The sequence below is a fragment of the Protopterus annectens genome, chromosome 12.part0 (genome assembly GCF_019279795.1).
Source record: "Protopterus annectens isolate FY-2018-M chromosome 12.part0, PAN1.0, whole genome shotgun sequence".
NCBI classification, from domain to species: Eukaryota; Metazoa; Chordata; order Ceratodontiformes; family Protopteridae; genus Protopterus; species Protopterus annectens.
In genome coordinates, this window is record NC_056746.1 from 87,433,372 (window position 1) to 87,455,548 (window position 22,177).

The 22,177-nt window shown below is 41.6% G+C and overlaps 1 protein-coding gene across 1 annotated transcript in view; it reads left to right on the plus strand.

Moving 5' to 3' along the window:
* The window catches only part of SDK1 (sidekick cell adhesion molecule 1), a 2,805,673-nt gene that overhangs the window by 2,566,121 nt on the left and 217,375 nt on the right, over positions 1-22,177 (plus strand). Inside the window, exon 33 of the mRNA XM_044089098.1 lies at positions 355-456. Coding sequence (XP_043945033.1) covers positions 355-456 — 102 coding nt within the window. The remainder of the gene's footprint in view (positions 1-354; positions 457-22,177) is intronic.

The following is a 22,177-nucleotide window of genomic DNA, read 5'->3' on the forward strand; positions in this document are numbered from 1 at the left end:
ATCTTAAAGTGTTTTGAATACAAAATGTGTGTAATATTATTGCATGCACGTAGACAGAAACATGCTAATGAATGAAACTTACACAGATAAGAAAGCAGCCCTCTGTGTTTATAGCTATGGTGATTTTACATTGCTAGCAAAGTTTTATCAGATTTTTTTTCAATCTGTTTTAATAATAAAAGTGCACAGAAAGCATTAATATGCAAGTTAGCTTGAAGAAGTGAAGTTCTCAGATATTGAAGAACTTTTATAATCTACTGCTTACCAATTCTGTTGAATTAAGGAAAGTTTGTTTGTGTAAGGATTTTAAAATCAACCATATTCCTTTTATGACTCTGTGTTTTATACTTGCAGAGCTGAAGAAATACAGGCGCTATGAAATTGTTATGACAGCTTACAATGTCGTCGGAGAGAGTCCTGCCAGTTCACCTGTTGAAGTGTTTGTAGGAGAAGCTGGTAAGGAGGAATAGTCCACTACCTGCCGAATAAGATAAGAAGGCAAAAAAAAAAAACATCATCAGCTATTTTACTGTTTCAAAGATATGTATCACATGTTTAGAAGACAATAGTTATGCAATTTTTCATGCATGTTGTCCAGTGTGTATTCCTTAAAAGTGTTTCTTCTGGTTGTTCTGATCCACTGCTACCATCATTGCAAACAAGTACTCAGAGAAGTTGTTCCACTTCCCACATTGACAGAAACGCTTACTTAGATTTTTATTTTTTCACTGCACATGTGCAGTGGCACATTAACTTCTAAGCCGTCTCTTATGTCTACAGTCTTATCAGTTGCAGCTGTAGTTCATTGTTTAGAGGTGCCGATTGATGATCAAAATGACCATCGTCCAAAGCAGTCCATGGCAAAAAAATAAATAAATAATGGTGTGGTTTACTATGGAATGCTGCAACAGTCAGCCCTTTGTCACTTCTATGCAACTCATTCTGTTACTAGTAAGTGTTCATAAAAGCGATATGACAACTGTAGCAGAATCTAGATTTTTTCTTTTCTTGAATAAGTACACAAAACCCAGTTATGTTTCTTTCTTGAATCTAATGGCAGAAGTGGTCACATGACAACATACATTTAGGGGATCTCACCAGCCCAAGAATTGCATGTGAAAGCTGACTGCTTGGGGTGGTTAACGGCAGCTCACCTGCCAGAAGGCACAGTTTTTCTGTTGACCTATCTGTACTAACTGTGATGTTGTTAAAGAGGTAAGGCACAAGTGTCTGTAGTTTTAGGAGTGGAAGCACTTGATAAGTGGGCAAATCCCAGTATAATGTTCCCACAAATCCTGGCAGTGCAATTTTTATTAATTTTCCAGATGTACTTTGAGGTGATATTAATGTCTTTGCATTCTTTTTCTAAATTTCTTGAACTAAATACATTACACAGAAATAGCCACCTAGTAGACTGATAGTGAAATATGATAAAGAAAACCCTTTGTACACTACAGACGCACTCTTCGTACTGGTTGGGACTGCCCAGTCCTGTATTGTGCTTGATCAACACTTAGGCCAGTGACTGCTAGAACATGCGTCTCCCCCACTTAACATAATCCGTTTGAGTATTTATAAACCACCCATACTGCAGGTCATAACCTCTCAACCTCTTAGCACAAGAACTCTGGACAAAGGCAAAAATTAATGGGGGGGGGCAAAAGCCCAAAAATAGGGACAGATTTTAAATATTGCTCTTATAAACTTAGAAATTTGCTAGAATAATAGGTTCAGCATTGCCACATATTTTATGAAGGATATGAAGTCTGAAACTCGTATGTCTGTCATTATTTAGTGACTTCAGGCCATGATTATTTTCCAGAAAACTACAAATTTTATGAGGAACAGAAAAAATATGAGATAAAAATCTGGACAGTTTAGAGGTATTCTGCAGGTAAAATTCTATTATTTGCTTATAACTGGAATTAGGCCTTGTATAAACGGCCCTATATAACAGAAATACAGGTATATGTACATGCATACTGTTGCGAACTGAAATGATTGTTTCAGCATTAGTACCATAAATCATAAATTGAATTATTTATTTTTTTGCCTTGGTCTTCCAGGAAAGTAGGACTGGGCAAAACCCCTTTTAAACAGAGGCCTGGGGGGATAAAGCCCCGCATTACATAGATTTGAATGAAATAACAGTAAAATATCTATAGTATAACACTGAGGATTATGTAACTTAAAAAGTGGTCACCAGGTTACATGCACTATATAATATTTACAGCATGCTAAGCCCAGACACATCTATAGACTGCAGTATATACAGTACATAAAGTTCACACACCAGTAGAATACTGAACGTTCTTTTGCAATGTTTTATTACTTTATTTTATTTAGTTATCATTTGTTGACTTGATTGGTGGCCTCTACTCTGGTTTGTATTTTTTATTCATTTACTTATTTACTTTTATTTAACATTTGATGTTAAGTTGTCCCATCTCAACTTCTTTCTTGCTGTTTGGGTTTAGAGCCGATCCTCAGCTCTGACTCGGCCTACTTCTGTAGCTCGAGAGCTATTTACTGGCTCGAGGCTAAGCCTTATCCCAGAATGCCCAGCGTCAGCTACCCAGATCTCGTTTGCCGCTTCAGCTGTGAGGTTGCTTCGTTACTGGCTCAGGCTTAGTATAGTTTTTTCTATGATTTTAATTGTTGCTTATTCTTAAAATTTGTCAAGTTTTTGTCTAGGTATAGTTCTTTATCCCTTGTCACCTTTCTTGTGTGTGTTGTAGCTTTGTTGGCCATCGCTCCATATCTCGCAGACCTTCTGTTTCCCTGAACTCGTTTAAATTAGAGAGTCCCCCCCCCCCCTTAGGACAGCCATTTAAATTAGAGGCTCTCCTTTCTGTTCCTTAAGTGTAAAGGAAAAAAAAAAAAAACCTGTTTGTTTTTTACTATAGTAGTGTAACATGTCTAAAGAGGCCAAAGTTTCTGGCTTCAAAAAGTGTGACTCATGCTGTGTCAGTAAATGTCTCTGACAGGTGGTCACACTAGCTGTGTTTATTGTTTAGGGGCTGTTCACCTGCAGGACTCCTGCTCTATCTGTCATGCATTTAGTCTCTATCTGTCATGCATTTAGTCCAAGGGTCCTGCAGGAGTGCAAAAACAAATGAATCATTCGAGGATTATTGAAACCACAGGATTCCCCGGCTAAAGGTTCTCAGCCAGTGAAATCCTCTAAATCTGTCAAGCCATCTGCTCCATCCTTGGAACCGACTCCTGGGCTTGAACAACCAAGTTTGTCGGTGCCGACTAGCATCGACAAGTCAACTCCTCCCCTGGCTCCAACTGCCACCTCGGAGCCATCTCGGAGCCACAAGCGAGCAAGGTATCCTTCATTGGAGCGATCCGCTTGGTGCATCAGTCACCCTTATTAGGAAGTGAATGCAGTCATCGCTCTTCATCCCACTCCTCTCGATCCTCCAGGTTATCGGATCAAGACATGAAGAGGATAGTCAGCAGGTTGCTTAAATCACAGGCCTTTGCGAAATTACTTTCCAGCCCACCTCAGCAGGTTGCGGCTCCATCCTCCTCCATCTCCATTCCTGCTCCGACTACACTTAGTTCGGAGCCAGAGACCATGGACACGCTGATAGTAGAACTGACCGTGATCACCTCCTCTTCGGTTCCGACGTCGGCTCCGATCACCTTGATTGTTCCTTCCATCGAGGGACCTGGGTGCCAAAGCTCTCTCATCTGCTCCGAGGGGGGAAGTGGCATCGGCCCCTTGTCCGACCTCGCTGTCCCTCTCGGAGCTTCGGTGCAGGTGAGCTCTGGTCCCACATCAGTCTCGGAGCCATCACCCTCAATGCGGAGAAGGACTCCCGTTTCTTCGGAGCCGGAGCTTTCTTTGCCTCAGGATCATGATGCCCTCGAGGTCATGCGGAGTGTGCTGTCCCCTGAAGCAGCCCTACTATCAGCCCTATAGGCTCCTTCTCTTGTGGTGCTTGTGCCAACCTCTGCTCCTCCTCTGGCCCAGAAGCGCAGGGAACCTATGCCCCAGAACACCCCATTGGGTGACTCCTCTTCTTCCAAGGCCTCCCCTGATCACTCAGAGGAGCCTCCTCGGAAGAAGAAGTGCAATAGGAAGCACCTAGACTCTCCTGAATCTGTCACCTCAGATACAGACCTGAATGAATCGGAAGGGAACCCAGGTTCCCCTCTGAAGATGTTTCCTTTTCGGACATCCTTGAAATGCTTAGGCAGAGGGGTGGCTGGTCTTCCCTAGCCCCTACCAAGGATGAGTCTGTATACCTGGAGGCATTCGGTTCCCGACCCTTCGCCTCCTGGGTGTCTCCACCTTTCAAATCACTCATGTCTGTAGTGGCTCGAAAGGCTTGGTCAGCTCTGGATTCTTTGGAACCTACTCCGAGGAGACCAAATAAGTTCATAACAGCCCCCCAGGACAAAAAGTTTCTCTCTAAAGGTGTGCCAGTTGATGCCATGGTGGTAGCAGCAGCCACCAAGAAAGATCAGAAACTTCTTCGTCTGTCCATCCACCAAACAAAGAGTCTAGGATGATGGACAGATATGGGAAGCGAATGTTTTCCTCAGCAACCTTCTCAATGAGGTCCCTGAATTATCTCTCTCATTTTACACATCTTCAAAGGGATCTCCTAAAAGAGCTTGGAGATACCCTACAAGATCCTACAGCTGAGGGAGCATCAGCCAAAATAACTTCCCAGCTTGCGACTCTTAATTTTATAGTCAACTCCTCCATGAGGCTGATTTCCTATGCAGCCAGTGGAGCAAGCAGAGCTGCAGGTACAGGAGTGGCTGTCAGGAGACATGCTTGGCTGTGGCTGTGTCAATTTGAGGAACCCTTTCGGGTGTCCTTCACAAATACTCCCTTTGATGGCTCCTCGCTTTTTGGGCCTCAGGTGAAAGACACGCTTACCAGGTGCGAACAGGAAGGCAAGACTCTCTCTGCCATGGGAGTCCATTTTGCCACTCCTAACTGACCTTATCCCAAAGGTCAGAAGGGTAGAAAGATGTGGTTTCCGAAGTCCCAGGGACCCTTACCTGACACACGTGGTGATTTTTCCCCCAGGGGCAGAACGGGAAGCAACAACAACAATGGCAGACGCTGCCCTCATGGCAGAGAGGGACCGCAAAATCAGGGTGACAGAGAAACTTTCTCTACCAAACCCTTCCAGCATCCCTGATGGGTTGCCCGACTGCAAACCTCTGGAGGCAGTTGGGGGAAGACTTTCCCTGTACCCAAAAGCCTGGCAAAATATAACAAGAGACAAATGGGTACTATCCGTCATATCCGGAGGTTACAAAATCCCCTTTCATCAACCCCCTCCAAAGTAAAAAAAAAGTCCATCCCAGATGTCCCACCCAATGTAAGGGATCAAGCAGTTATTCAAGTTTCAAAACTGCTAGAAAAAAAGAGCCATTCAGGAAGTCCCAGCAGACCAACTAGGATCTGGAACTTATTCAAGATTCTTTTTAGTACCAAAAAAGACAGGGGACTGGAGACCAATACTGGATCTCAGCAGATTGAACAAATCTGTACAAAAATATAACAAGAGACAAATGGGTACTATCCGTCATATCCGGAGGTTACAAAATCCCCTTTCATCAACCCCCTCCAAAGTAAAAAAAAAAGTCCATCCCAGATGTCCCACCCAATGTAAGGGATCAAGCAGTTATTCAAGTTTCAAAACTGCTAGAAAAAAAGAGCCATTCAGGAAGTCCCAGCAGACCAACTAGGATCTGGAACTTATTCAAGATTCTTTTTAGTACCAAAAAAGACAGGGGACTGGAGACCAATACTGGATCTCAGCAGATTGAACAAATCTGTACAAAAAGAAAAGTTCCGGATGGTAACACTGCAGTCCATTCTCCCCTTTCTGGGTCAGGACAACTGGATGTGTTCCGTAGATCTTCAGGATGCATACTACCATATCAAAATGGACAGACACTCCAGGAAATTTCTTCGCTTCTGGGTAGGGGCCAGTCATTATCAGTTCAGAGCTCTGCCCTTTGGTCTCACCACAGCCCCCAGGGTGTTCACCAAATGTGTGGCAGTAGTCACGGATCACCTGAGACGTCAAGGATTCCAGTTGTTTTCCCATCTAGATGTCTGGCTCCTAACTGCTACCACCAGGCATCAACTCTTAGAGGCATGGGATTATACAATATCAACCTGCACCCAACTAGGCATTACAGTAACTTTCAAAAAATCTGCCTTGTTGTCCTGTCAATCTGTTACATATATAGGAGCAGAATTAAACACAAAACAGATGTTTGCAAGGTTACCTCAGGAAAGAGTTTTCTCTATTCGCTAACAAGTGTCATTTCTAATGCAGAGCAGAACGGTCCAAGTCAGACATGTCCCGCAAGTTCTAGGCTCCATGGCAGCTGCCATTCTTCATGTACCATTAGCGTGTTACCACATGAGAGTCCTTCAGTGGCTTCTCTTCACGCAATGGTCCTTCCAGGAACTACCCATGTCTCACATGATCCTGATTACAGAAAGATGCAAAAGACACTCTCTTGGTGGATGGTCTCCCCACTGATGACTCAGGGCAGACATTTCATTCAACCCCCTCTGGTAGCCACAGTAACCACGGATGCATCCCTGATAGGCTGGGAGGGGGCATTATCTAGACAGGACAGTCCACGGCATGTGGCAACCTCACGAGTACCGTCTGCATATCAATATCCTAGAGATGAGAGCGGTGCTCATAGCATTGCAAGCTCTTCAAGACTCTCTTCCTTCCAGGACTATTGCGATCCAAACAGGCAACATGCCAGTTGTGTGGTACATCAACAAGCAGGGCGGGACCAGGTCCTATCCCTTGTGTCGAGAATCCCTCAGGCTATGGCAATGGGCAATTTCCTCCCAACGTTTTCTGACAGCAACGCACATCCCTGAGAAATCAAACGTAATAGCGGACAGGCCGAGCAGGGCTATCCTCATGCCTCATGAGTGGTCTCTGAATCAGGAAGTTGCAGACCTTATCTTCCGCAAATGGGGCCAGCCTTGCTGTGATCTATTTGCCACCCCCCTCAACAACAAATGCGGCAGCTACTTCTCCCTGCTTCATCCTCCAGATCAAACTCCCAGGGATGCTCTAGTCCACGATTGGCCTCAGGGACTCCTTTATGCATTTCCCCCATTTCCCCTAATTCCAAGACTCATACAGAAAGCAAAATCATTGGGTTGCTAAATGATCCTCATTGCCCCCTATTGGCCTCAACAGATATGGTTTCCGTTCCTGCACTTTCACCTTCTAGGCCAACCTTGGGCCCTGGACCCAGTGCCAGATTTGTTGATTCATCAGTCAGGCAGGTTACACCAATCCCTTCAGACTCTCCAGTTTACAGCTAAGTTTCTCCACTTCCTACCTTACCATCTCCCCAGCAGTTTGCGATATTATTGTATCCTCCCATAAGTCAACTACAAGAAAGACTTATGCTAGCAAATGGAAAAGATTTTCTTACTGGGCAGAATCTAGAAACTTAGACCCATTTTCAGCCCCAGTCCATCAAATTCTAGAATTTCTAGCAGAGCTTTTTCAGTCAGGTGCGGCTGCTGCTACCATCAGGGTACAACTAGCAGCCATATCTAATTTTCATATTGGAATTCTTAATTCTAGCATAATTTAAATCAATCCATCGATCTCCCCGTCTTCTTTCCCAATTATAGCAACAAGGCAGAATATGGTCTTCACCAACTGGATGTGCACAGACAATTACGTTTTTACCTCCATAGGACCAAAGAGCTAATAAAGTCAGACCAATTATTTCTCTCCTATGCTCACAGTAAGCAAGGCCTTCCAATTTCTAAGGTGACCTTATCCAAATGGTTATCTGACACCATTGTCTTTATTTATCAGTTAAGGCATAAACATCTACCAGCAAAACTGAAAGGTCATTCTACTAGAGCATTAGCCACATCTGTAGCCTTTCATTCTAAATTGCCCATAGACTCAATTTGTGCAGGTGCCACTTGGACAAACCCTCATACCTTTATCTCTCATTACAAAGTGGATGTGGTCTCCCGAAGAAGGGCTTCCTTTGGTTCCACTGTTCTGAAGAGTCTGTTCCAATGAGCCACCTGGGGTCTTTAGGTGCTAGAGACGCTGTCCCAAACAGCAAGAATGAAGGCGAGATGGGACAACTTAACATAAGGAAGTTATGTACCTACCATAATGTTAGTTGTCCATCTCGCCTTCCTACTTGTGTCCCCCCCCTTCTTCCCCCTTCCTGGAGGATTGAGAGGTGTTCACTATGGTTTCACTGGCTGACTTCCTTTTTCTTGGTTCACATGCCAGGTAATTTTATGACAGTTTACTCTGATCTATTATTTTGGTAAATCTGTTTTAGGTTACTGGTTACTTTATATGTCTAGTGTGCGCTATCACAAATGAGATCTGGGTAGCTGACGCTGAGCATTGTGGGATAAGGGTTAGCCTCGAGCCAGTAAATAGCTCTCAAGCTATAGAAGTAGGCTGAGTCAGAGCTGAGAATCGACTCCGAACCCAAACAGCAAGAAGGAAGGCGAGATGAAGGACAACTAACATGGAACGTTATGGTAGGTACATAACTTCTTTTTTACAGGGAAAGTCCATCTTGGAACGTGACAATTTTTAGTGGAGGCCCGGGGAGAAATTCTGTAGACATACGTCTTTGTAACATTGGAGGAAACCGGATCACCCGGAGGAAGCCAACACAAATGCAGGGAGGACATGCAGACTCCGCACAGAAGGCACCCCTGCCAGGAATCGAACCGGAGAACATCTTGCTGTGAGGCGACAACTCAACACACTGCACCACTGCACCATTATACTACTGTATGTAGATACTGCCACTGTAGTATTACCACACAGATGGCAAGTAAGACATGTATATATTTTATCCAAACAGCTAAATTCACCTGAGATTCATAACCAGGTGATTAGTGTAGTAAAACTGAAACTTTTGTGAAATCTGTTTGAGTTGACTATGTGAGGTGGGGAATTGGTAATAAGATTGGTGTAAAGACAGTACCATTTATATTAATATGTATGATTTCATTAGCATTATACATTACAGACAGGATAAAAGAAGTCAATTATTCTATAGGGAATAAAGAACAGTACATTAAATGAAAGGCATTATAATAACAGACAAAGGTAGCAAAGCTCCTCATTCCCATGCTCCCATGCTTAGAAGCTTCCGGTAATAGGACACAGGCCTCAGTCCTTACCCAGTCTAGTCTCCAGGTTTTCAGAAATGCTTTCCATTCTTTTAACGGTTTCCTAGAGCATTTGCTTCAAGTCAAACACAACATAAACTCTCTTATTTTTTACTCAGCTTTACTCAGGTTGATAAGATATTTGATTTTTTTGGCATAATAGATGAACTGGCTGTGAATATTGAAAGTAGACACCAGTCACTTTTGCAGTGCTTTATTGAACTGAGGAAATGTATGTCAGGGTGATGTATTAAGAAGGACGGTTACAAGAAATGCTGGATTTCCATGACATGTTTTTGATAGTTGTGGAGGTGAGTATGTGGTTAAAGCAGAAGGCCATAACGTGGGCTAGTGAAGTATTAAAAGCTGCTTGGATATGAAGAGTGGTGGGATGTGTGGAGTGTGACACACGTCTTGAAACAATATGCTGACTGAAAGACAGAGTTGTAAATTGGCAATGATAAATGACTACTGACCTAAGAACTGTAGAAAGTGCCGTGCAGGATGTTAAAAGCAGCCTGAGGTTAGCTTTTAAGATGAGAAATGGTGCAAAAAGGAAGAAGATGGTGTATACATCATGGGTTGTCTTACAGCAATGTGATTGACATGATTGTGTGTTTACTAATAGAGGGCTTTAAGTAGATAAGCACATGTGGAATGTAACAAATGGTACAAGTTTTGAAGGCTGAGAAAGAAGGAGCAAAGATGACATGTGACAAGCATGAGTAGCTGACCTGGAGTGGAAATGAATAGCCACCTCAGATGCAAGATGTTAGGGGAGTGCATGACTGGCAATTGCAACTGGTGAGACTTTACTGCAGTAATTGCGTTCAGGGCTGAAGCGCTTTGTAGACCCTGTTATAAGCGTAATGAACGTTGCATAAGCATGCATTTTCTGAAGGACCTGAAGTCTGAAATTCAAATGAACGTCTTAGAGACAACCTCAGAAGCAGCAGACTGGGGATCACTGTTCTTTTTTTGTTATTCCTCAGAGGTGAGGAGCACACATCATGAAGTATAGTCAGACCTTTAGGCCTTGCTCCTCAGGAGTGGCAGATCTGGAGAAATGGTCTTTTCTCCCACGTTTTGAGGAAGCTCAGATTGTGGGGATCAGACATTCATTGACAAGAGCAGCAGATTTTTATTTTTTGCTCCTCAAGTTTGAGGTGAGAGGATCCATACTGAGCGACCAGACGTTAGATGAACACAGCTACAGCTCTGAGAAGTGTGTGTGTGTGTGTGTGTGTGTGTGTGTGTGTGTGTGTGTGTATATATATATATGTGTGTGTGTATATATATATATGTGTGTGTGTGTGTATATATATATATATATATATATATATGTGTGTGTGTGTGTGTCTGAACACTGTTCATACCTGCGTCATTGGGTTCTTATACATAGCCTGCACTAATTCTACTAATGTTTTTAAAACTTTGAACTGTTACAGGACTGGCCAAATCAGCTTTCTTGGGACTTTGTCTTATGCTGTTTTCATGCCTAGGAATGACCAGTCGGACTCTTTCCTCATCTGTAGGTTCTTCTCCACTATTAGCATTACTGCAAACTTGAGGCTGGTTATTGTTATCATGAATCCAAACTGGTCATCTCCCAATCTTACTTTCTACTACTCTGCGTATTTGTTTATCAGTCACCCTCACCAAACGTTTCATGTAGTATAGGAAGAGTTTGATACATGTATACTGCCCAGCAACTGTAAATGCCTCCTTTTAATCTCGTTCAATGGACCTAGAATAGTATTGTCCAGTTATCTGGTATGCATCTCCATACTGCCAAGAGTAGCCATAGGAGGTGTTTTCTCCCCAACTGATCCGTTGTCGTCATCATATCTTCTGTGACCTCATCGGAGCCTGCTGCTTTCTATGATTTCATTTTCCTTAGTGCTATTCTAGAGTGGGCTTTTCCTCTTTTGTCGTAGACTGCTTAAGGGGGCAGTACATCTTCTGTGGGGTTTTCTTCATTCACAAGCTGCTGGGAATACTCCTGTCTGACATTTAATATATTGTAAGTGGATCAAGGTGTCGCTGGCATCTCTTAAGAATGGTGTTTGATAACTATCTTCTTATATCCGTTTTTCTTTGACTTGTAACGTGATAGAGTTTTTGTGCCATCTTCCTCTGATGTCTTGTTATTTGCTATTGTATTTAGGCCCTTTGTTAGCAAACCAGTATTTCTTCGTAGCCTGGTCCATCTTTTCTATCTGCTGCTACTTCCTGCATCATCTTCATCCTCCCCCTTTTTGAGTGATTCTTGTCACTGTAAAAATTATACTACATTTAAAACCCTCACTATTGGATGTATTTATTCTTTTTGCAAGCACACCAAAGAATATAACAGTGCACGTCCTGTCATAAGCAATGCCAAAGTTCTCAAAACTGAAATTATCCTTGGGGATCTAATAATGATTGATTGGTGTGAAACAAATTATCAGTGTCCCATTCCAGCCTTAAATCTGTTCATCTTAACGTAACTTATATAAGTAAACTATACAACAATGAAAAAGAAACTCCTTAAATTTAGTAGATTCAAAACCTCTCTTCTCAAATAAAAATAAAAAAATAAAAACTTCAGACAACTATCCAGTCTACTCATGCATTCCATGAACTTAGGCTGGCCACTGAATCCAAAGATAATGATAAATTGTCTTGCATCTTAACGAAGTACATATCAAGTATTTAATTTCTAGTAAAACAAACACCTCATGGTTTTATAATTTATATAGTTAGTACTGTTTTTCTGTTACAAGAGGACTTCAAACAGCTTATCAACGTAAACAGTACTTTCTACAGTTCTGTTATACAATGTCTGTATTTCTGAAACTGTAAATGTATAATGTTAATGCAATTGTGCGTGCACTTCTTCTCGGTCCTCAGCTGAAAATGGGATTTGCCCAGTCGGACTTTCCTGGTCAACAAAGACAAATAAATAAATAAACCCATCTTTAGCTATGTTAGCTGTGTTAGAAACCTAAGAAACAATACCCTGCATTGCGCTGAATGTATTCTTCATGACACCTCCTCTTCTGACCCAGTAGATATTGCCATTATCCTTGCAAGCAAATTTAGTGCCAATTTCATCCCCAGACTTTTACCACATTACCCCACATGGGTCAAGTGCAGCTCAGAGTAGTTTGCCATGTTACTAGATTAATAGATTCTTCTGTTTTCCCTCAAGCCCCATATCAGCAACACAGCTTCATGTTATCACAACTTATTCTATGTCAGTCTGTGTTGTTTATGTGGCCTAAACATAGCATGACTCACACCGTAAAGTATGGCCACTTACAGTTGGACCTGTAGACGTAGAGCAGCAAACATGAACCATGCACCACTGGGACAATGACTTAATGACAAATTTCAAAGTGATTCTTTCCATGCATGTATCATAGAACAACTATCTATACCAAGCTGACCATCAGTTCCAGTTTTCCCAGGACAGTCCCAGCTTAGAAGTCACTGTCCCGGAATCCCAAACATTGTCTTTGGGACACAGAAATGTCCCACTTTAGACTGCTCAGTCTGAATGGTGACTTGACTTCCCAGGGTGGCCAGTCCCCCTACTTTCCCATCCTAAGCAGCTCTGGGGACTTTGTAATTTTTCGGGGATGCCATTGGGTATGGGATAAGGTCGGATGCCTTTGCCCTGGCAGGAGCCTTCCAGGCCCTGCCGCCATTAGTCAGTCACTCCCTCAAGGACTTCTATCATGGGGGGGGTTCTGCTTGACCCCACTCACCCAGGCAAGAGCTCTCCAGGCCCTACATCCATGTCAGAGCCAAACCCTACAGTCCTCCCCTTCGACCTGGCCAAGAGACCTTCCCCATGTCGGGGACTCCGCCTCCTGCATGTCTCCTGCAGGATGTCAAATCATGCTGGATCGCTCATGCCCTCGGACCCTCTCAGGGGAGCTTCCCTCTGATCTAGATATAGGGTTATACAGTTAGTCAAAAATGTAATTTTTAACAAATTTCTCAAAACCTTGTGATCAAATATCTTTAAAGCTGTACAAGACACAGGTTTGAAATTTATTTATTTGTACATTTGTTAACCGGGTTAGTCTGTCAGGGTTCTTAGAAGCACTTTTTCAGCAGAGACCCAAGGAAAAAAGCTCCCAAAAAAAGTTTAAGTAAACAAATAGTAAGAACAAATATAAACACAGATCACATTTTAAGTATACATACTTCTGAAGTAATTACATAACATGCAATAAAGGAATATATAGAATGGATAGAAATACAATGCAATACATATATGGAACTTTTCATGTAGTATGGCAAGAAACTAAGCAGAAATATGGTAAGACACAGGTCACTACATTGCTGAACCAAGGTACTAGGCATGAAGTAACTAAATATATAGAAAGTTGTGTGAACTTTGGAGTTAATAAATAAATTAAATAACAGTAATAAGGGATTATGGAAATTGAGTGTAACATGAGCTAACTAGTATGGAATATGATGGAAACAATGTGTAGGAAGTAGTAAGAGAGAGAGAGTTAGAAGTGATACAGTTAAGTTAGGTTATCCCTGAATGTTTCTTGGGTATTAGTTTAGAGCATGAACATATCCAATTTGATAGGAAAAAAGATTTAAGCTGTTTCTTGAAGGGATTTTTGTCTTTAAGTAGTCTAAGGGCTAAAGGGAGTGTGTACCAATTTTTTGCAACTGACAGAATATTTTCCCAAAGGTTTTGTTTGACTTATGAACTTCAAGAAAGTATTGCTTGGTACTTCTTAGTGGGCATTGAGGAGTATAAAGTGTTAGAGAATTTGCAAAGGATTTAGGATTGTGTAGTATATTGTGGGCTATAAGGAGTTGGGATTGAGGCAGTAATTTGGAAAATTCATGCCAGTGTAAAGCCTTTAATGAGAGGCAGTGATGGGATTTGTAAGGTTAATTTGCAGCAAATCTGGCTACTTTGTTATATGTGGTTTCTAGATTGGATATTGGGTTACTCTCTAGATGGGTAAGAATAGGTGAAGCATAGAGAAGGGATGGTAGAAGCAGGGATTGGGCAAGGGATGGCCTGGATGCACAGGGAAGAAAGTTTTTGTGACTGTAAAGCAGACCTAGTTTTTGGTGGAATATTTTGGGTTAGTATTTAATACATGTTTCTTCCACATTTCTTTCATACTAGGAGCTTTGAAATTTAACTTTTCACACCTTTCTAGTGTAAAATGCAGTATTTTACCCAAAATGTGCTACTACCTCCCCCCATGCAGAGTAACATACTTTATAGGCTTTTGACACTGTCCCCCACTTAGGCATTATTGACGGACTCACCCAGCTAGGTATCAACCCTTATATCTTTAGATGGGTTGCTAACTGGCTCACTGATGGAACTTGTATAGTCAAAATTGGGGAATCCACCTCCAACAGCAGACCTGTAACCAGTGGTGTTCCACAGGGATCAGTCCTGGGACCTCTACTGTTTGCAATCTATTTCTCTGAAGTATGGGCAAAAACTAAAAGTCTGTGTCTGACAAAGTTTGCTGATGACTGCAAACTGGTAGCAGTCATAGAATCTCCAAATGATGTCAACATCCTACAAGAGGGTCTTACACAAACAAATAATTGGTGCCAAAGTCATGGCCTTAAACTTAATGCAAAAAAAATGTATTATCCCTTTCGGTAAGAACGATGCTCCTGCTAACTACCACATCAATAGCAACACCCTAAGTACGTACTCAGTGGTGAAAGACCTGGGCGCACAGGTTCTTACCTTTGATCACCATGTCTCCACAGTGGTAAGAAGGGCATTCTATATTGCTGTTCTCATAAGTAAGGACATTGTGTCCAGAAAAAAGAAGTTATAACCTCCTTGTACTCTTCCATCATCAGGCCAATAATTGAGTACAATGCCCCTTTTGGTGTGTACCTTTCCAAGCACCTGCAGCAATTGGAGAGACCACAAAGGTTCCTCACAATGAAAATTCAAGGTCTTCAGTATCTGTCCTATGTGGATCATCTGAAATCACTGTCACTTTATTCTTTTTACTCAGAGATGATCTGTGCCTTTCAAATAAGGCAATCTCTGACCCTTCATTATTGGAAATTATGCATATCTGCAAATCAAATGATACACGGGTTATTCACTCTGAATACCTTAACCTGGTATGTGACATTAATAAAACCTGCTGGAGGGACACCTGCTAGAGGGACAGATTCATCTCCCAGAGGTTACCATATCTTTGGAACAAACTCCCACTTCATGGCAAACAGAGCACCTCATTGGCTCTCTTCAAATGCAATCTAGATGATTGGATGGGTAACCTTAAATTCACCCCGGGGTTTCCGCCTATGTCCCTCTTGGACAGGGGCAATAGGTGCTGATCGTGGAAATAAGGGTAGAACTTGGCTAGGCTTGTAAGGGCTCTAGGGCCATTAGCCTAGTAACTTCCTATGATAAGAGCAATTATTAACAGAATGTGTGACTTGCATTTCTCTTGGAGCGAACCTGTCATTTTGCCTTAGTATTCCCTTCTGTCCTCTTGGTGACTTCAAGGAGTTATTGTTTCACAGTAGTTTGCTGTCCTGCACCCCATCATTATAGAAGCTGAAAGTTAGAGTATCCTGCTTATGGCACCCTAAAACCTTTATTTTGTCTCCCTGTAGCCTCGAGTAAGTAAGACATCTCTCCATAACTGTATGTGTATACTTTCTCTTCCTATGTAAATGCACAGGGTGAGGAAGTTCCATCTCTATCACATTGTGAGGCTGAGGACTTTTCTTTATTAGTATAGCCACCCCAGTCCTTCCCCCTTCCCCCGTTTGTCACAGTTGTGCAGTCACCCCAACTAAGGATTTGCCTAGAATTCTATACGAATGAGTCTACATGCCCTGTAGATGGGCCTGCTTTCCCCATTACTTGGTGACAGTTGCTGCTACTGTTCCCTTGTCCTAAGTAGAAGCACCTTAATACAGATGGTTTTGCAACATGTGTACATGTATCTACACATATACATCATACATGCAGTAATGACTGACAGGGTGTGTGTTATTTGGTGAAAAGATCCATGGCAGAGGATCTCTACATGCCTGGAAGGAAATGTTTTCCCCAGTAACCCCACCCTAGAAATAATTATTGCATTTATATAATGAACTATTTATTACATTATTTCATATTTGCTTGTTTCAAAGTTGCTGTAGCATATGAAATTGTTGGAGTAACTATTTTATATAGTATATGTAAGTATGCAGACTGACAATAGAGGTCCGACTGTTGAATCCTACACAAATGCAGTTTATAAGCACTTACACGAGTGCATGGATCGTGCTATCCCTAACAGAACCAAGATGCTATTCTCCAAAAAAAAAAGGAAGCCAATCTGGTGGTCCCCTGCCATAAACAAGCTCTACAACAGAAGAAAGAAACTGTTGCACAAGAGAGTAAAATCCCATGACTTGAGGAACTTCCTGGTCAGCCTCAGTAAGAAGCTGAGATCCCTCATAACATTCTCCAAAGCTAGTTACGAAAACAAAATTGCCACTGATTCTAAAGACAACCACAAAGCATTCTATAGCTATGGCAAGAATCTCAATGGCAACACTCAGATCTGCTCTGCGTTACAGCACAATGGCAGTAAATATACAGAACCAACTGATATTGCCAACATCCTGGAAGATAGGTTCAGTGCTAACTTTACCCCCCTCTCACCCGCTAAAGGGCCCACCTCTATACCGGAAGAATGCAAAGTTCCTGTAATCATGGCTGCACAGGTAAAAACCACACTCTCCAAAGCCAAGAACACAGCATCCATGAGACCTGACAACATCCCAGGCTGTGTTCTACATGAACTATAGAACAAACTGGCAGCCCACCTAAGTACCATGTTCAATCATAGCCTCACTTCAGGCTTTGCGCCCACTGAATAGCGCACAGCGACGGTTATCCCACTCCACAAAGGGGGAGCCACCACAACCCCGGGAACTACCGCCCCATTAGCCTGATGAGCCTGGTCTGCAAGGTCATGGAATTTATCATCATTGAGCTTATAAACAAAGACTTTGGTAATCTCCAAACTCTAGACCCCACCTAGTTCGGGTTTGTAAAAGGCAGATCATGTCTCCTAAACCTAATAGACTTTTTTGAAGCAGTCACCAGAGCCATAGACGAGAGGTAAGGTGGTTTACACAGCCTATCTAGATCTCGCCAAGGGTTTCAACACCATCCCCCACTCTGGAATTATAGATAAACTCACTAAACTAGGTATAAATCCCTATGTCACAAGATGGGTTGCCAACTGGCTCACTGACAGAACCCACACTGTGAAAGTAGCAGACTCCAAATCCAACTTCAGGCCAGCGACAAGTGGGGTACCACAGGGTTCAGTCCTGGGTCCTCTCCTGTTTGGTATCTACTTTTCTGTAGTATAGGCTAACACAGAAGGTCTTTGGCTAATGAAGTTCGCAGGTGACTGCAAACTAGGAGCCATAATTGAAACTCCTAGCGATGTGGACATCCTACAAAAGGGCCTCACTGAGACAGATGCCAGGTGTCAAAGCCATGGCCTCAAGCTCAATGCCAAAAAGTGCATTGTTACCCCCTTTGGTAAAAACTCTGTACCCATGAGCTACCACATAGGTGGTAGTGTACTTAACACTGAAAGTGTGATAAAAGACTTTTGGGACACGGGTGGACAGTAGTCTCTCCTTTGATAATCACATTGGCACAGTAGTCAGGAAATCCTCGTGTGGATAAGTTGATCTAAGGCGTTTGAATTTATGAATTCCAGAAAACGTTGAGCAAAAGAGTTGGTACGTGAGTAGTTTTCCCAGTTAATGGTGGGGTAGTTGAAATTGTCTATTATTAGGGTGTTGGATTGTACCCTAATATTTTCCAGTGTATCAAGAAATGAGGAGTGGGAATCCTGGGGCATGGTGGGGGATCTGTAGTAAGTTATAATTGTACTAATCACTGTGGAACTTTTCTCCTCGGGCCTCTGCTGAAAATGGGCTTCTTGCCCAGTTGGAGTCTCCCTGTAAACAAATGTAAAATAAATAAATAAATTATTGAAGCTGGACTGAGTTTCCGTAACTGAATGGGTCAGTTCACCTTTGGTATTCTTCCAAATATGCATGTCTGCGTTGAAAAACATTTTCCTGGATTTATCAGCCACTGAAAAATAAAGTATAAATCCTTCATGGTGGACTACACTCAATGTATTTTATGTGCAGAGTTCTTAACTATTTTTTTTTTCAGCCAAGACTGGTGTTTTGCTATGAGGTAATGTTTATTCTGTCTTGGTTTTTATTTGATATAGTCAGCAATGTCGGCCACTTTTGTAGCTGTTGCAACTTCTAAAACAGTACTTGGCTAATGATCCATAAAAATAGTTTCTGTTGATGTATTTATTGCTTTCTTTCACAAATCGCAAAGTTAAATGGACCAGCTTTTCAGATTTTTCAGATAAGTGGACCATTTTATTATTCTTTTATTCTGTGTGCTGAAGCAGCTAAATCTTAAACAGTATCCTCTTAAAACTTCCAGTTTTATATTCTAACCATTGACTCTGGAAACCATTATGGTATGTGTTTTGTGCTCCTGCCATAAAAATAGCCTCTAATGATAAAGTACCTAATAATATGCTTTTTTATGTTCTTTTTATAATGAAAGCATGCTCTACAGACTCCCTGATAATTGTGAACAAATAATAAGGTTTATCCAGGTATAATTCTCTTATCTCCCTAGCGACCCCCACCAAGGAAAATGACTGCATTTAATTACAGTGAACGTTTGCACATCCTTCTTTTAGACAATGATGCTGTTAATAGCTAAATGTGATGCTTTCACATTTCCTTCTTTATGTATTTGTTAGATGAAATGTGATTTTGGTTAGAAAGGCAGATATTTTGTTGTTGTAAAAGAATGTTTTATGCAGAGACCGTTTCTATTCTTTCAGTAAACAACAGAATATCCAAACAGGAAGTGAAGTGCAAAATCCATTTTTTTTTAAAGATCATAACTGAGCACTAGTTGTTTGTTTCTATGTTCATTTTAAGTCACATTCAGCAGTAGAAGGCAATTTGTTGACAGCAGGAATGCTAGAGAGATTGTGGGGGGGTACATGCACGCATCCAGACTCTGGGCTCTGGGATTCAAACATCTCCATATCTGAGACAGGACCAGCATTTTTTTAATCAGAGGAGAATCTTTCTGATATGGTTGAAGGTAAGGAGAACAGAAGGGTAAAGAAAATAGTCTGGAAAATTATTCAGGAGGATAAAAATCACAGCGTTAAATGTCCTAGTAGCAACTTCAGAAATGGCTCTTGGAACTCCTAGAAGCATTACACCTTACTAAGTAAAGGTATATAAAAACTCGAGCAAAGATGGAGTCTGCATATCCCATACAAAATAGACCTTGTGTGTGTGGGCAGTGTTCTGTACATCTGTAAGTGTGGTCACTCATGTTATTCGTAGACGTACAGTTCATTTTAAGGCAGTTAATTTACCAGTCGAATAATTAAAACTGAAACGCCAAAGAGCAAGTTCCATTAATTTCAGCTGTAAGATAGGATAACACTTTGCTGAGCAAATGTAACTTGTTTTACACTGCGATACTGCAAAGTTAGTGCTTTTCAAAAGTTAAATTTCTGGGCAAGAAGGGTCATATTAAACAGTCACAGTATAAAACACTGTGAGATACCCCCCACCCTTACTCAGAAAGTAGCCATTTAATAATCACCGCTGTTAGGCTCCGAAGAAGCCTACCTTGCAGTTGAAAATTTGAGTAAAGGAATAAAACAGGACTACATCAGTGATGTTCAGCATAGTCTTGCTTTTATGGGTAATATGGGGTTTTGCTTCAGGAGGCCTTGTGATATTGTTCCGGACAGCGTGTTTCCTCTTTTTGTTGTTCTGTCCTTTGCTAAAGAATTTCAGGACCCTTTTTCGTCCAGACACATTCCTTATAGCACATGCTTACTCCCCCTTCTATTAAGGTGCATACTTTGCTGTTATAGTCCCCATGTGTTTCTCCTGCTTGCACTGTCAATTTCTCCTCTTCTGCCGGGGAAAAGTGCCCATATTTGATGCAAAAAGGAGACGCACTTTGTGTGCCTTTGCTCACTTTCGTTTTTATTTAATCATTTATGCTACATGAGTTAGTAGTGAACTTTACCTTAGAACGTTTGTATCCCGTGTGACCGTGCAGTTTAGATTCATCTGTCACCTTCTAAAATTAATGTTCTTGTGGTCAGATGTGACTTGATCCCCCTCCCATTAATACCCAGGACATATTTACAAGGGTCTGCATCTGCATTGATTTGACCTATTAACTGAACACTGTGCTGGGTTTCATAGCTGTTGAGCAAGCCACATATAACCACTTATACAGATACTATAACTCCTGGAAAAATCTTTCATTGATTAGGGAAAGGTAAACTATTCAGAAAGGTTCCCTAAGATATCATCATACACTGTTGGAAGCAGACACCTTACTGTGCACTTGATAAATTTCAGCAGGTCATGTCGCCATAGCTCGAACATCTAGGTTGACAGGTATTGTCAATAATTGCAACTCATGATCAACAAGAAGTACTTTTTAATGTTATATTTGCCAAAATGGAGAGAGTGAATTCATACAGGAAGGAAAACTGTTCAAGTGATGCAGTACTAAGGGTTTTCCTTTGTGTTTGTGAAGTCTTTGAACTAGTATGTACAAGTTGCAAAATTGCTGGAGACATACGGGGCTTTCCTCTGGCATAAAATGCTTATTTGTGGGGTTTTTTCTACTGTGTTAAGTAGCACAGTGGTCACTTGAGCAGTGGATGTTCTGGCGCATGGGGTTGATTCCTGGTTATCTAATTACCAGGCTGCTTGGTGTGTGAGTATGTTTATGTCTGTGTGTGGTCTTTCAGTGGTTAGCGGGCAATGAACTTGTACACACTAATTTGGATCACTGTGACCTATTCTGTTTCTTATAGGTGCTTAGAGGTAGTCTGTTCTTGGTCTAATAAATGCAGGATTCCGGAAGATGCTTATCTTTGGAATCAGAAGCAGTCAGTCATATAAACATGCAGACAGATACATTAACAATCCAGTCACCAGTTGGTCCATATTCCTGTCTCCTTCAATAAATTTGGCAAGTCAGTATTTTTCATGCTTACTCTTAAAATTTGGAATAAACTTACTCCAGCAATGAGAAATGCCAAAGATAAACATACATTTAAACTCTGTGTGGCCTGTCACCTAGGTAACAGTTTGATATGTATCTGCGGCATCACCCAAATGCTTCATTCCCTTTTCCTTAGTATTCCTTAATAGGCCATCCACATAGAATCCTAAGTCCATAACCTTCTAGTATTCCTTAGTAGGCCATCCACATAGAATCCTAACTCTGTAATCTTCTAGTATTACTTAGTAGGCCATCCACACAGAATCCTAACTCTATAACCTTCTAGTATTCCTTAGTAGGCCATCCACATAGAATCCTAACTCTATAACTTTCTAGTATTCCTTAGTAGGCCATCCACATAGAATCCTAACTCTGTAACCTTCTAGTACTCCTTAGTAGGCCAGCCACGTAGAATCCTAACTCTATAACCTTCTAGTATTCATTAGTAGGCCAGCCACATAGAATCCTAACTCTATAACCTTCTAGTATTCATTAGTAGACCATCCACATAGAATCCTAACTCTATAACCTTCTAGTATTCCTTAGTAGGCCATCCACATAGAATCCGAACTCTGTAACCTTCTAGTATTCCTTAGCAGGCCATCCACATAGAATCCTAACTCTGTAACCTTTTAGTATTCTTTAGTAGGCCATCCACATAGAATCCTAACTCTGTAACCTTCCTTCTGTGTAGCTGTTCGACCCTTCACCCAACTTGAGCTACAATGAGGCCTTTTCAGTCACTTTATACTAATTTTATCTGCATTTGCTTCATGTAACATACAAATGCACAACATAATTTCCTGTATTACTGTTTTTAGGACTGTGCTCTGTTCCTTAGTTGTTAC